The sequence below is a fragment of the Acartia tonsa genome, chromosome 13 (assembly GCF_053477335.1).
Source record: "Acartia tonsa isolate MP-2025a chromosome 13, ASM5347733v1, whole genome shotgun sequence".
In the NCBI taxonomy this organism is placed as follows: domain Eukaryota; kingdom Metazoa; phylum Arthropoda; class Copepoda; order Calanoida; family Acartiidae; genus Acartia; species Acartia tonsa.
In genome coordinates this window covers 22,807,966-22,824,938 of record NC_137272.1, presented here as the reverse complement: position 1 = coordinate 22,824,938, position 16,973 = coordinate 22,807,966, and the positions used below count along the sequence as shown (strand labels likewise).

General features: G+C 32.5%; 1 protein-coding gene and 1 long non-coding RNA gene across 2 annotated transcripts; both read right to left on the bottom strand.

The window, feature by feature from the left end:
- Positions 1-1,785: 1,785 nt before the first annotated feature.
- LOC145303909 (uncharacterized) lies at positions 1,786-6,888 on the bottom strand. Its single transcript, XM_080145572.1, has 7 exons — positions 6,728-6,888; positions 5,531-5,607; positions 5,086-5,130; positions 4,556-4,633; positions 3,740-3,864; positions 3,434-3,545; positions 1,786-2,825 (listed from the first exon to the last, which is right to left on the bottom strand). The coding sequence occupies exons 1-7, from the start codon at positions 6,844-6,846 to the stop codon at positions 2,695-2,697; spliced, it is 687 nt and encodes a 228-aa protein (XP_080001698.1). The 5' UTR covers positions 6,847-6,888; the 3' UTR covers positions 1,786-2,694.
- Positions 6,889-7,085: 197 nt separating this feature from the next.
- On the bottom strand, positions 7,086-9,393 carry LOC145303908 (uncharacterized). Its single transcript, XR_013873861.1, has 3 exons — positions 9,328-9,393; positions 7,958-8,010; positions 7,086-7,219 (listed from the first exon to the last, which is right to left on the bottom strand). It is a non-coding gene; the product is annotated as an uncharacterized LOC145303908 (long non-coding RNA).
- Positions 9,394-16,973: the final 7,580 nt, after the last annotated feature.

Genomic DNA, 16,973 nt, shown 5'->3' with positions numbered 1-16,973 from the left:
TAAAGATCCATCAAATAATGAAGACAATATGAAGAAGTAACGGATTTTTTTTTGCATATTCTGTCTATTTTATGCAAAAAAAAAAGTGCATACATTTTACGATGATTTTTGGTTGCGAAGCTTCTTTGATCCTCGATCTTATAAAACCTCCAAATTTGATAAAATTTGGAGTGGAGTGGTTTTAAAAGAAAAGCTTTTTTATAAGGGTCGGTCCGTCCGTCTGTTCAAAAAATTAAATTTAAGAATGACAAATTGATCATCAGTAGTAAAGCAATATCTTAAAGTGCCAAGTAAAGTCAATTAAATGCAGGTAGTGTTAATAAATCGGTGAAATGCGCCTGACTGGCTTACCATACCAATAAGAAAGTCAGACATACGTACGTACAAGTTAAGAAGTGGGTGCGCTTTGTAATAATAATATAAATAGAATCACGACAACGAATAACCAAAAATCAAAAATCAGTGTTAGATTATCTTTGCAGTGTTTTTACGCAGAAGGCAAATATTAAATTAGCAAACAGCCAAACATAAAATTTTAAAAGCTAGAGTAACAGAATGTATATGTGTTCTGTAAGATCTTGTAACCGGCTGCACAGATTGTTTAACTATTATCTTATACGAGTTTATTAGTTTATTGTAGGTTTTTGACTATTATACGGTGGGGTGGAGTAATCTTATATAGAATATGGCCCGAAAAAGAAAATAAGTCACATTATTAATAAGAGTAATAATATAAGTTATACTTCTTTTTTGTAGCCATATACATATTAAGAAAGTGACGCATACCCGCCAAAAAAAACCTGAAACGCAAGAATCGTGGAATAATAGATAAGTCCTTTAAGAGACCATATCGAACTTGTACACACACATACAAATTATTACTTTGTAATTTTGTAGGTACATACATGTATCGTTATCTTGAGATGTAACCAAATTTGGTTACTTAATGTAGGTGTGGCTTATAACAAACAAGGATGACAAGAGACAATATCCATAAAAGCGAAGCTCTGAAACGATAGGAATATTAACACTTGTAGAATAACATAACTGAATAATAAGAATGTAAATGTATCAAAGTCGAAACAAAATTAAAAGTAAATTTGTTGAAAAACTGCTTAATTACAGGATAATGTTTAAGGACATACTTTCATTTTTAGAACTTGGTTATAAAAATGCTTCTCTTATAACATTGTTCTTTGTTGTCCTAGAAATTAGTATTCCAAAAAACAAATCAATCGGATAGTTATATAAAATAAAAAATTATTGTTGAAAAACTTAAAAATTAACATTTTTAAAAAGCCTTAACGGACAATCTTATAACGATTTTAGAATTGCTACGCTTTCTAAATCGTACCTAACTACTATCACCATTAATTTTTGAAATCGATAGAACAATTTTAACGTGCTTAAATTGACCAAAAAAAATCCTATCTGTTCGAGATGAACCGATCCTGATTATAGAAAAGCTTCGCTTTTAACAAGGATGACATAAGCCATGTTAAGCTAAACAAATCTCATAGAATGAAAAAATAACTAAATTTTTATACTATAAGTATACAGATACATGTAAAAATAACAGGACTGCTGTATGTCTATGTATAGCTAAGGCTCTCTCTTGCCGCTGAAGAAATATGATTCTCATTTACAGTGAAGCTTTACCTCCACTCTTACCTCTTTCAAAATTATCTTAATATTAGCGCACTTATATTTTAAGACTTATTTTATTATAGAGAAGCTTTGCTTAGAACTCTTCTAGAAATCACCATTTAATAAAAAAAAAGTCAATTTTATAAATTTAAACTTTTATTTAATAGAAATTTACAAAAACAAAGTCATAAAAATGTTACTTTAATTTTTTTTGTTTCTTTCCAATGAAGATAAATGCCCTAGAAATAAGGATAAAGGAATTAAAAATGGTTGAACTTATATTATATCATATATTCACTAGTATACTTTAAGTATTTTCATAAATTTTCCTTGTTTTAGAAAGATATTTAAAATCTAATGCTTGTAAAGTAAATATTTAAGCATCGTAGCTGTGTTTAGTGCCTTAGCAAAATGGGGATAGATGTCACTGCTTTTGGCCAACCTATTATATTGACGTTTGGAAATACCCTATGGGGTTTCTTTCCCTTCCTCTTTCCCTCTACTATGACGTCAATAGAATAGGTAGGCCAAAAGCGGTGACATCTATTCCCATTTTCCTAGGGCACAAAAGAATAGCTACGAAAGCATCTTATGCAAAAACTATCTTTTCTGTTGACCTTTTTTTGACATAGTTATGGTCAATATCATTTTTTAAAAGAAGCAGATTTAAACAATCGTTTTCCTTAAAAATGTTTACAGGGGATAGTACCTCATTTCCTCCCTTCCCTTCATGTCCTCTGCCATACTATGATATTTTATTTAACTATTCTTTTATAATCTAAACTATTGATGCTGCACTACTTTAATACAAAGTTGCCCTGTTTCTAATTAAGGATAGTTAAACAAACATTACTTATTAATTGAAGTAAAAGAATAGAGGGGGCATAAAAGAACAAAAAGCAATTTGCTAGCTGACGAAAAGTGTCTCTGCCACTTGGGCCAGGTAGTTGTCTGGATTATACATCTATAATTATACATTTATTTATTCCTTATCCTTCCTAAAATTCAGGAATTTGGGAGATTTCTGGAGGTGTCAGAGACTCTAATCTACATATCAGATCTTGACCAGAAGAATTTGTTGATAAACTTCTCCTCATCAGTTTCATTCTCGCACATGACCATGAGAGCAGCTGTAGCAGCATCAAATTTATCACCAGGCAGCTCCAAGTTGTTGACAGCTAAAAAAATAAAAAGTTAAATTAGCTAATTATTTATTCACCTAGGGAGCTCATATCAACAACGAAATTAATTCGAAAAAATCACGAAACCTATATGCGTTTTTCAGCTGTCTTTGAGGGGCAACACACTGTAGATTTGACGACCTCTCCATTTGCCCCCCAAATATTATTTTAGATTTATTTCGCTTGTTGGTCATACCTTATATCTGTCACCTAGCATTTATTTTTTGAACAATGTAAATCAAATTTGGATATAAACACTATTTAGATATCACAAGGATAAACAGTATAAATTTGTTATAGGGTAATATCAAGCTGTTAGTGAATTATACAAAAAAAATACACACTGTGTTAATAATTTGAATTACTTTTTATGTTTTAGTTTAGTTTGGGTCATCTAGCAATTAATTTAGGGCTAGATATTCTTAACAACAAATTTTTAGGTCACCATCAAAATAGACTTAGAAAACCTCAAAGTTGTTGACTCTAAGTGTAACTATTTTGACTATATTGTTCTGATGGTTCAACTTCTGTATATATTTATCAGCCAAAATACACATAGAGACATCTTCCTAAAAAATTTGTAACCAAATTAAGACTGGTTCTACCTGTGTCAAGTCCATGGAAGATCTTGAGTCCCATGTAGGCCTGGTACTTGTAGCACAACTTCTCCTCCATCTTGTGCATGCAGTTCAAGAAAATGTGCTGTCTACCAAATGCCTAAATTGATTTTGATAAATTAATGTAATAATAGATTGTAATGCTAGTGATAGATTGTAGCGATAGGCGATAGATTGAAGCGATAGATTATAGGGATAGATTGTATCAATAGATTTTAGTGATAGATTGTAGCAATAGATGGAGGCACAGATAGATATTTCAATTACTAGATATATATTATGATAACTGGATACCTGCATCAGGGGGTGTCTATCCAGGTTCTTCTGTGGCCAGGATTCAGAGATGTCATAGCAGTCAGAGTAGCTGTTGGTCAGGACTCGAACAAAGTCCTCATCGTCTCCGGCTCCTCCATAACCCTGCGGACCTCATCCATGGTTTATAAAAATGGTACTGTTACCTAAAACCTAATATTCATCAGATGCATAGTTGTTTTACACAGCAATTTTATGAGATACTAAGTGTGATTTAAGGTGCATTGAGATGACTAAATCCCAAAGAGACACCTACTCTTGATAGGTAACTGTAGATAATTCAATGTTGGCAAGACACAGTTTTAAATAATTTAAAAAGCCACAATATTGGGATTATCCGGCTATAATTGTGCAGTCCATAAAAAAAAATTTAAAAATGTCTTAATAGCCAAATTTTTTCGATGTATAAATAGCGTGGGTCAAAATGGTCAATTTTACAATTCAGGGTCCACAATCACACATTACAGAAGGGGTAATCTTGTTTATCATAATCAAACATGAATATCTATTTATCTCTATTGCCTTATCAATCATGGATTATTAAAGAAAAGAAAAATATTTTCTCGTACTCATTCGAATCCGGTGGATAAGAACCGGTTCTCATCCATACGAAAAAACTATGTCTAGCATCCTATTATATTCAGCTTTCCTCTGATGTAGAATGTACAATCATAAGATTAAAGCCAGTTTTTTTAGCCCGTACCTTCGGCACCTCTGGGTAAAATTCTACATCCGCGGAAAGCTGTTTATAATACGATGCGAGAAATAACTATTAAAATTTTGTATGAACCAATTCCTTGAGTTGTTCTTTCATATTTTCGAATGAGAAAGCCTCAATGTTGATATCTGCTGTGGGGGTCAGAATTTCCATCTGAGGGTTGTATTCTTTTATTTTATTTTAGTTCCAATTATTTAATTGAATTTTTAGGTCTATTAGATCTGAAAATAACCTAAAACCTTACTGGACATAGACACGTGCACTTATACATCCTGTTACTTTCTTAAAATGGTAGGGATATGTCATTTGAACCCCCATTTTTATTTTTGTTTTGAATAATTTTTTATTTTGATCCGAGTAATAAGGAAATAGCCAATAGCATAAACCAGAAAAGTAGAGCCCAATCGGTCATCAGGACATACAGACAAACAGAGAGACATCTTTTACTTTTGTATTATGCATAGATGAAAGAGAGGTTGCGTGATTAATATATTAATATTTTGCTAAATTTTCATTAAAAGACACATACATAGACTCCCCCCACGGCCTTCCCTTGATTAGGGGTCAGTGTGCAGAGCTACTAAATAATTTAAAAGAATAATTTCCTGAGCTAGAACACAAGTCAGATTGCTAATTTTTGTCAACATATGTTCCTGGAATTCGAAAAATATTATTTAAGAAATATTGAGGAAAAGTGGATATTTTCAATGATATCCCTATACTATTACTATTGCTATTAACCTGTGAAACACATCATTTGATTTAAGTTATCAAATAAAAAATCTTTCAATGTTAGTTGATTAAAAAAAAATTGCATAATACTCAAGTATTCGACAAGAATGCTAAAAGCCTGTTTTTATCTTTATCACAGAAAACCCGTCTTTACTGTCTTGAAATTGTAACAAACATGTTCCTTTCACAGGAAGCTAGAACCCTGCTGTAAGTTGAGATCTTCTAACTAGAGATGACTAAAAAATGCACCAAAATTTCTTTTTTTATGAAAAATGGTCCTTTTTTTGTTAAATTGAAATTGACCATTAATAATATTCATTCCTTTTGGGTGGCAATATTATCAGTCAGCTTGGTCATCTCTGCATCGGTCAACCCAGTGTCAACTTGACGTTTCTTGCGACTAAATTAACAAGGAATTATAATAATATAGAGTTTTGACTGTATACAGCCTTAAATTTTATCAATTAAAGTCAGTTTAGTCTTAAATATCTTAAAATATTTATATCCTATTAAATATGAAATAAATATGCTTTTTTTCTGATGCTAAAGATCTCAAAAATGTCAGTCCGATTTGTTATTATACTTCCCAAGGAAGATTAATGAGTGTGTCGGGTTGGTTTTGTGCTATTTCCCCTTCCTCCCCTAGAGGCAAGGGGTGACAAAACTAGATTTTTTAAACAGAACCCATGGTCTATTGTGTAGTGAGATCTTGAATGACAGACAGCATTCTACTTTTATTATTACAGATAATGTATCCATTGTTCTGGATATTTTAGCTAAAATGTGTGTGTGTGTGGATTTTGATAAATAAATATGACGTCAAGTAAAATTATTATTCCAAAAAAAAACACGAAACCTTTCTATACAATAAGCAGATTTGATTTCTGGATTTTTGTTCTGCTTTAAGAATTATCAGAAGTTTTTAAAGGGATCTTTGTGGATAAGACGTTATATTTAAGTACATCCCCAATGATGATAAACAAAAACATTGAAATTATTGATTAGAAAGTCTGGAAACTATCATTTTGGAATCAACCAATCATAATTTAATAAGTACCCATAGTTTTTGAGCCGAGTAAATCCTATTCTGAGGCGTGTTTAGAAGTTGGAGCATTCAAGCACCTGACAACCCCTTGCAAGACCTTTCTTGTTGTCTGTATATCACCACCACAAAGCTCACAATCCCCTTAGAATTTGATTTGGTGGAATGACAAAATTTTCGGTGCGCTTCGCACATCACCCAAGAATAACCCAGTGAATACCACGGATTTAAAAAGATCCAAACGGAAAGACGGAGAAAACAATCGTGCTATAAAGTAGCTGCACAATAACAAAATAAGCAGTCGCCTGTAAGCCTCAGGGAAATCAACAAAACATATTTTTTAAAATCAAAAAGTCTAAACCAGAACCAAATATGACAATCCCTCTTTAAACAAAATTCAAAGCATCAAAACAGTTTTATATTTGACGGCTTAGTCGCGGCTGACGCGCGTCTGCCAGCACTGAAAATAAAATGTTACCCAGTAATGAGTTGAGCAAGAGAAGGATTGTTCTTGAGCAGTTCCTCGACATCACTCATCTCAATCTCATTCAGCTGCTGAACAGCTTCCAGCAGCTCCAGAGGTGCTGACACACTCATACAGCTCTTAGTGGCTTGCTAAAGTTTATAATCCTTTGATTAAGTATAAAAAAAATATTTAAAAAGTGTTATTATAACTTACTAACTGCTGTTACTCTAAAAAGAGAAGGGAAGGGCAGAAAATTAGCCTAATCCATAATCTAGGGCCTAAATTAATATTAAAAAAGGCTAACATCCCCACCCCCCCCCCCCTCCTTTTTAATATCATAAGTTATAAATAGCTCTTGTCCTTCATTTCTTTAACTTTAATGAAAGGATCATTCCTGAATGGCCACCATGTATTCCGCCATGGCCTCCTGACCAAAGCAGCTGGCATACAGGTTGTAGTAGTCCATCATCTCCTGCATCGCTTTAGGCATGCCCATACCCATGCCTTGAGGATAGAATAGTTATTCCTCTCATCGTATTATAAACAGCTTTCCGCGGATATAAAATATTCAGTTTAAAGATTAAAACCCGTTTTTTAGCCCCAAGATGCCATACGCACAAGCTAAAAAAATGGTTTCAATCTTATGATTGTTCATTTTTATATTCGTAGAAAACTGGATGTAATACAATACTATACATAATTTTTTCGTATGGATGAGAACCGGTTCTAATCCACCGGATATTAATCGGTTTCGAATGAATACGAGATAAATGTTTCAACACTGGTGATTTCCCTAAAATTGCTTATCAACCGCGTAATCCCCTTCCCCCTACCACCTTTCTTACATTTCAATAAATTAAATTGCCCTAACCCTGCGGAGCAATATAAAACAAAAATATCATAAGCTAAACTAAATTATTAAATAAATCAAATTTTTTATGAAAGCACACTTAAGAAACAATTAAAATTATTAAGAAAATTAAAATTCTAATAAAAAAAAACAGATTATTTTGAAAATGATTAAAGCCCCTCCACAGATTTTGACGTCATACGATAGAATAACCAATGAGAGGCCAGTATACATTGTGATTGAACAATGGTAAAATTTACGCAGGCCTCTCATTGGTTATTTTATCATATGACGTCATAATCTGTTGAGGGACTTTAATCATCTTCGATTATTTTCTGTTCAATTTAGCCTGTGGTAACTTAAAATATTGTGGGGGGAAAAGGTTGTAGAACCTGGGGCCACAAAGCTTGCTACCAACACAATAGTTGCTGTAATTGTCTTCATCCTGTAAATGATATTCTTTTATTAAATCGTTGAAAAAAGAAGATTTTCTTACCAAGGAGGTCCGTTTGTAGTGTATGCTTAATTACTAAGTTATAGGAATAATATTTTCATATTATATTGTACTCAAAAATATAAAATAATATTAATCATCTTAGAATTGACAAATAAATTTACATAAAAATTTTGCTTAGATATCTTTTTCTATCAATTAAAAGATAGGACCAAAACCTCTAAATTTTCTTCGGCTAGCCTTCGCCTTAAACATAAATATAAAAGGATATACAGGACTTAGGAAACATTATCTTATAGGCTAGCCTAAAAAAATTCATTTGATTTGGCATAACATGTAAGTAAATTTTACTATTATGAATCATACTACTTCTAAATTTTATTATTCTTAGTTTATTCATTTCCTGTTAGAGGATACGTTCCTAGAGGCCTCTAGGGACACATGAAGGATGGGGGCGGGAAACTCAAAATTTTAAAAATGAAAAATTTGGGGAAGGGGGCCTAACGGCGAGGATGTCGGTACTCTCCTCCAAAATAGTTGTAAACCTTCATTGGACCAATAAAAAGCTTCATTTTAAGAAAGAATCATACATAGAGAGATAGACATCCAATTACTTATATATATAGATATTTCAATTCCTTGGTATAATTATAATAGAATTTTTAAAATATTATTACAATAACTTATTTTTAAAAGCGAAGCTTTTCTATAATTAGGGTCGGTCCGTCCGTACGTCCGTCTGTCCGTCCGAGATAGTTAGCTTTTATTCGTTAATTTAGGCATGTTAGAATTGTCCTATCGATTTCAAACTTTGTATGGTGATTCCTGTAGTAGTTAGGTACGATTTAGAACGCGCAGAATCTCTATAATCGTTACCAGAATGTCCGTACGTCCATTTTAAACATGTTGATTTTTTTACTTTTTTAATAACAATTTTTTATGTGTTAAAATTATCCGATTGATCTGATTTTTTATTACTGATTCCTATTACAATAAGGTTCAATATTATTAGCGAAGCATCTCTACAATCAAGTATTAAATATGTCAGTATGTCCTTAAACAGAATTCTGTATTTAAGAAGTTTTGCAACAAATTTACCTATAATTTTGTCAAACCTTATATTTTCATGTTTTGTATATTCAGTTCTGACACTCAACAAAAGTTAATGTTCGTCTGTCATATCGTTTCAGAGCTTCGCTTTTATGGATGTTGTCATCCTTGTTTTATAATAACTTATATTTTTGTATTTTTTCTCACTTGAATTTTTAAAAAAATCCTAAGTGAATGAAAATAATAATTATTTTTTACCTTATCCGTTGACAGATTAAGTCTGATATGAGGTTCTTAAAAAAATTGCATTGTTTTATACCAAATATTTCCGACAACATTTTTACAAAACAATTGAAGCACATTAAAGGGGAAAATATTTCTCAAAAAACGTTGAAAAAAATGGAAAATGGAAGTGGAGCTTAAAATTCTATACATATAAAGGATCTAAAGGGATAAGACAAGGGCCAATAAATTGATGTACATCTCTAATGATGACACACAAAATTACCCCTTCTATAGATTAAAATCAGTGGTTTAAACACTCAACTTAATAAACCCACCAATCAAAATTTAAGGTCTTAAAGTTGTTAAGCCAACAAATAAGAAAACGTTATTGTAAAACTTTGGTGACTAGTTTAATAAACAGCCCAATGTCCCCCTCTCTCTCAGACATTTAACCTATTCTATCATCAAATATCTAGAATTTCTAAGTGGCATAATTTACAAATAAATAAGAAATAAAGCAAGGTATCAATTTACCTCCCATTGTCCTATCTTTAATAGAATACACCTTGACCTTTGTTCTTTATGCCGTAGGCATCCAAAAATTTCACCTAAATAAAAAAAGCTTTGACGTCCTTGCCTCTATGAAATAAAGATTACCCCCTCCCCCCCCCCCCCCCCAAATAAAAAGTTTGGACATCCTTGATGTTGCGCATCTGACCTGGCAGCAGAAGGTACAAGGTTCGCCTCATCAACGACTTGAGGGAATATGTGCAATCGCGGGTTTTTATTTTTTAAAGGGTTATTATTTTCCCCTGGTAAAATGTATAAAAATATGATGATAAACCTATTCTTGCAGGAGCGTATCTACTCTTCAAATATTGCTAGCTAATCTCTCTACGTCCTATAATGCGATTTATCATATTGGTATTAAATAATCCTCTCATAATTTTTTTGCGGTTTTCCCCAAAGTTCCTAGTAAAGCATAAAAACACTCCACCCCTATAAATTGAAGATTTTAGATGTGTAGTTTTGTTTGTGTCTTGAGGTCTTTTAAATTGGCCCTTAAAATCATATACTTTAATAACAGTAAAAGATATCCCATTTAAAATAATCCAACTTCGAGTTAATATGGGCTAATTAATTTATAAAAAAAACTATTCTTTACATTTAACGGCATTTAAAGTTTTGAATCATGGAAAGAAAACGAAGTAGCGGGTTTCGTCGTATTTTTACACTAACTTTTCTTCTATTTCTAGACCTTGCGGAGGGCTCTAACACTGCGGGGCAATCATTATCATTTATCTATCCTCAAATAACCTATCAAAAGCTACTGCGAAAAAACGACGAAACCCGCTATTTCGTTTTCTTTTCATGGTCCAAAGTTTTCTATAAAATGCATTTACTTATCTTGCTGCGCTATTTATACACATAGCTGTCCTTGTTAAAAATGTAAAAGCCCAGATGACAAATCATTTGTTTCTCCACTACATTGCAATAATTATTGCACAGAAAGTGATCGCGAATTTTAGAAATTAAAGTAGTTGGATGTGTGTGTTTCAGGGAGGGAGGGGACATTGGACAGTAAATTATACCAGTACCCAAAGTTTTATAAACATTTAACTCATTTGTTGTTTATTGAAATGTTACAACATTCTAACATGCCTAAATTAACGATAAGAGCTATATGTTACCAACGAACAGACGTACGGAATTACCCTAATTATAGAACAGCTTTGCTCTTAAAAGCAGTTTTAGCCAAATCTGATGCTTTTTCTTTTTTGAGAGTGTTTATTCATGTCTTTGATAATTACAAAAAAAGTAAAAATTGCTTTAACTTTCCCTTAAATTGTCTGTCGAGCACTGAAACCCTACTCACCCTTATCTTTTTTTAAAAATCCTATACCTAACTACTGTGTGAGGTGTACCTGTGGTGCCCTAGCCCTGCTTGGCTACTCGGTAATCAATGTAACCTAACCTAACCTAACCTGACCTAAAGTAAGAAATAACCAAACGAAAAACTACAACCCTTATATAAAATTAAGGGAAAATGGGTGCTGTGCTTAAAATGACGCTTTGAGGGAAAACACCACTTAAATTTGTACACTTGTCTACAGAATCAAAGCACATGGTTTTGGACAATTTTTATTAGTAGCGAAGCTACACTGTAATCCTTAAGATTTGTTGGTTTGTCATTCAGTGATGTTATGTCTAATAAGCTATAAAAATTGGAAAGAATTTTAATGAATAAAATAGATTTGAAATCTGCATAAAGTTTTAAGGATTTTTTATAAAATTCGTTTTTATATAATTCATTATTTAAAAGCGCAAATCCAATTTAAGTTAATAATTTTTGACCAATAGGATAGGTGGATTGGAAACTACCTGCGCTCTAATTGGTTGAATGATGTACGTCACTTAAGCTTCTCCAATCAGGGCGCAGATAGTTTTCAATCCACCAATCACAGATGTCAAAATTATTTAACTTAATTTGTATTTGCGCTTATAGATAAAGAATTATACAAAAAACGAATTTTATAAAAAATTCCTTAAAATTTTATGCAGATTTCAAATCTATTATATTCATTAAAATTCTTTCCAATTTTTATAGCTTAATGTCTAAGTCTTACTTGTGATTCAAGAGCGTACTGGCATATTCTAATTGTAGATTTGGTGCGCTACTCAGATTAGAAAAATAAAAAGGTATAACAATAGATTTATTACCCTAGATGGTCATTCAGACAATCAGTTTTATTTTATCCTAATCAGTTCATTGTATCTCACTTATTACATGGAATAAATACGAAAAAATACTGTTTCGTTAAATGATGTACAGGACACTATCTAACTAATAATGTGGTTGAATTATTCCTACAATGTGCTCCAATTGGTTCAATTAAGGATTTGTTTATCTAGACTTTATATATTTATTGAAAGATTAGGGAATAGTCCTTTTCGTAACATCGCCCCATATTTCGTCGTATTTTTAAAATAGCTTTTTATAGGTTATTTTAGGTTAGGTTAGGTTATATTGGGTTAGGTGATTGCCCCCACAGGGTTAGGTAATTGGCCCCGCAGGGTTAGAGCTAAAAATAGGAGAAAAGTTACTGTGAAAAATTCGAAGAACTGGTGAACTTGGGAACTCAGTCAACTTTTGATGGGTTGTTTCGTTAAGTTGAGTGTTCAAACGTTTCAACCATTAATTTTAATCACTAGGAGGGGTAATTTTTTGTATCATCATTGGGGATGCACATCAATTTATCGGCCTTATTACCTTGACCCTTTAGATCTGTGCAAATATCTTAGTCTTGGTTGTAAATGACCTTGTTTTCCACGAAAATCAGCGTAGCAACAAAATTTTTAAATGATAACTTTTCCTCAATTAGAAGCCATAAAAAAAACAGGACAATTGTCTCCATAAAAAGCGCAGTACTGAAAGCTAATAATACTTTTTTTATGGTAGTTTTCCTCCATAAGAAACCCTAAAAAAAGATAAGAATAATACATAAAAAAAACATTTTTTCTTAATTCAAAACTATTGCATAGAAAAAGATTTTAACCTTTAGGGGACTTGGTACCGCTCCACGCACCTTGAAACATACATTTGCCCTTTAGACACACAAACCTTTGTCTTAGAAGTCCTAACTGTGCATGGTAATGAGTTGCGCTTGTTATTGGTCAAGGCATTCTTACACCTGACATAGCAGCAGTAGAACCATTTTCAATGTCTCTTGTTATGACAGGGTGTTAAGTCGAGATTGCAGATTACAATTAGTAGTTAAACCGTTTGGACACTAATTGAACCAACCAATCAAAATTCAATAAAAGTCGCCAAAGTTTTTAAGCCAACGAAAAAGAAAACGTTATTATTAAACTTTGGGGACTAGTGTAATAAACAGCCTAATATCCTCTCCCTCCCCCATTTTTCAGAGCTTTTGTTTTTCAGCTGCAGGGCTCACAAGAGCCTCGTCCTCAGTCGCCCGGTTTAAATAAGCCTTTCAATATTCCTCACACTCAACCGTTCAGCTGAAGTCAGTCTCAGCTACAGCCATCAAATTTAAATTGAACTGCACCTTCAGCACTGAAGCGTCTCTCATCTACGCAGCTATAGAAAAAAGTTAGAGTCCCAATTGAACAAACTGCACGGATCTGAGAAAGCTAAGCGGCTTGGATGAGGAATACACCACTCTACGCCGCAGTTAATCTAAGCATCATTTAGCCTAAACCACCCCACAGCTGCAGCAGTCCAAACCCCTATATCATTAATAAGATATGAAGAAGTATAAATTTTTCTGAAAACGAAGTTGTACATTTTATAAATAATGAATATGGTATCTTTGAAATTCTGTTTTCATTTCAACCCTAACCCCCCTCCCCCTGCCACTCTAGAACTCAACTAAAACACAATATTTAAAATCAAATAATGAAAAGGGGTTAAAAAGTACGTATATAAAAAGCTAAAAATGCATTTTTAGTGTATTTTTATACACTTTTCTATGTGAAGAAATTTAGGATTTACATTTATTGACTTTACTTTTTTATAACTTTTGTGATTTAAGTTATCCTGTATTTTCAAAGGTTAGATATGGTAGGGGGTTAGGGAGGGTCGCTATGTTTTTTTTTTTCTTTCAGACAGTTTGTCTGTCAGTCCGCCAGTCAGTCTATAACGCTCTGCGGGAAATGTGATTTTCTCAGCTCTTATCTATGAAAGGCTACCGATTTTTTCTGAAGATTCCCTTTTCAAAGAGCATCTAGTATACATTATACAACTAACTTGGACCGTAGGTCTGTCGATCAAACTACAAGAGAACTATAAATGTATTGAATATAAAGTTTCTTGAATTTTCTATTTTTTATCATATCATCTCTCTTAATTTTCCTTCATCAATTTACTTTTTGTAAAGTTATCATGTGGTTACAAAATTTTCAGATTTGCACCACTGAATTTAATAAACAAAATCACTTAGAAACAACCAAGGACAAATATATCCTATACGTGCATGGCCATTTAAGGGAAAAAATGAGAATAGTTATTTCTCGTATTATAAACAGCTTTTTGCGATTTTAGCCCCGGGATGCCGGAGGCATGGGGGTAAAGAAATGGTTTCAATCTTATTATTGTACATTTTATATTCGTGGAAAACTGGAAATAATAAAATCCTAGACATAACTTTTCAGTGTGGCTGAAAACCGGTACTAATCCACCGGATATTATTGGGTTTCGAAACGATACGGAAAATTTGATTATACCTTCATCATTTTAGACTGTTTGAAATAAAAAATATAAGGTACTTAAATAAGGTACAATTTGATTTTAAAAGGCTAAAAGTTAGTTGAAAAGATGCTTCTACATTTTATATCAACGGCATCCAAAACGATATCGTTAGATAATTGGGTAATAATCAATACTTTGTTAGCACGACCTTTTAATGAAAATTCCATCCATGAAAAATTAAAAGTTGCGCATATTTTAAATTTTTTTTGACAAATTAAGAAGCCATTGATAGGAAAATTGCAGCTGGATGCCATGAACACAAATGTAGTTTAAACAGGGACGTCCAGGGGGGGAGTTAAAAGGGGTGATTATCCCCCCCCCCTCCTCCTCCCAAATTTTTTTTACCCCTCCCCCCCTCGCCAAAATAAGAAGTTTGGACGTCCTTGCCTAAATATGTGAAAAAAAGATTACCAACCCCCCCCCAAAAAAAAAAAAAAACTTATTTGAAATTTCAGATTTTTGCCCCTTCCCAAAATCAAAAGCTATGACGTCATTAAGTTAAGAATTAGGATGATTAGGACCTGCAGGATCATACCTGTATCCCAATATTGACTTGGACACTTATATTTTATATTTTTTGGTTCATTTTCGGATACTTTAAATGCTTTTATGAATGATGAAACTAAGGTAATAGGGTTTTTATATATGATTTAAAAGGGTTCCATGACAAACTCAGGAGTGACAAACGTCGGAGTGGACAAACGCATGAGTGTCAAAAATTTTAAGTTAATTAAGTATTTCTACAAGGTATTTAAAGAACCTATAAGATAGTTTAAAATAGGTTTGGATAGGTTAAATGTTTACTCTGACGTTTGTCACTCCTGTGTTTGTCCTAGGACCATGAAAAAATTATCTATAGATGTCAATATGTGTATATGACTAATAAGAACTAAAAGCATTAACCGTACATTTGGGGCGTCATGAAAATATAAACAGAACAAGAATGACAAACAAAAAAGCGAAGCTCTGAAATGTTTGAACAAACGAACATCAAAAAAATGTCAGTACTGAATATGCAGAATATTAATGCATAAGTCTGCAAAGGGGTGCTTCGCTTATAACGTTGTACCTTGCGTTCCGAAAATCAGATGAACAGGATAATTATAACATACAAAAATTTGATGTCAAAAAAGTAAACAATCAGCATGCTTTCAATGGACGTACGGACTTTCTGGCAACGATTATAGAGTTGCTACGATTACTAAATAATCTTACCTATTCTTGTAGGAATCACTATAAAAGGTTTTAAATTTGATAGTACTATTCAAACCTAATTAAATTAACGAAAAGAGTTAACCGTTATACAAAAAACTGTTCGTGACGGACGTACGGACGGACCCATCCTAATTCTAAAAAAGCTTCACTTTTAAAGTTAATCATTTCTTATCCTATGATATAAAGTAGTTATTATTTTTGTTATAACAGTAAGTCTCGTAAATGGCTTGACTATTTAACAATATTGGTCTAGGCTTGGTCTAGGCTTTACGTTTCTAAGTCTTTTTTAATAATTATATTATTCACAAAATGTTGCCAAAAAACCAACATATTTCAAAGGACATAGGGACTATCTGGTAACGATTGTAGAGTTGCTATGCTTTCTAAGTTGTACCCAACTGTTATAGGAATAATCAAGCAAAGTTTGAAATCGATAGGACAACATGTCTAAATTAAGAAAAAAGATAACAGTTACGAACAGACGGACGGACCGAACCTAATTCTAGAACAGCTTCGCTTTAAAACTTTTTATAAGAGCACAAATATAGGTAAGGGCCGAAGCCACTAGTTTGAAAAATAATATAAAAAATAATAAAGGATGAATTTTAAAAACATTTATTCTGACAAATTACTAGGTTTCAATTCATTACAATAATATATCTTTATTTACAATAACAATTTAAGTCTTAAATTCATATAGTACATGATAACAATTTACAATTCTAGGCAGCCGCAACATTCAAAGCCGACCTTTTTTAACGGTCAGCATCTTCATATAAATTGAAAATGGGTCAGGGTAAATAACACATTATTTTAACAGAATAATGGCGGTATTTTGGCGTTAAGTTGCGGGCTGCCGAGCCTTGAAAATGAATATGGACAAGGGTAAATGGTCTTTAAAATATTAATATTTTTTCAGGCACCATACCCCTGCCATATTGGTGAAAGTCTTTGGAAACGATTACATTTTTTTACATTTTGATAATTATGGTCTGTTGAACTTTAATTCTTAGATTTTTTTGTTGGCTTAACAATAGCATGCTACTATTATTATCAATATACATTTTCTCAAAAAAAAGGGCAAAATAGTTTTCCTTATTCTTTTTCTATTTTTTTCATACATTTTGTCAATAAAAGGGGAAACATTTACACTAACAATTGAAATTTAAAAGGGTTAGGTTTTAAAAAAACG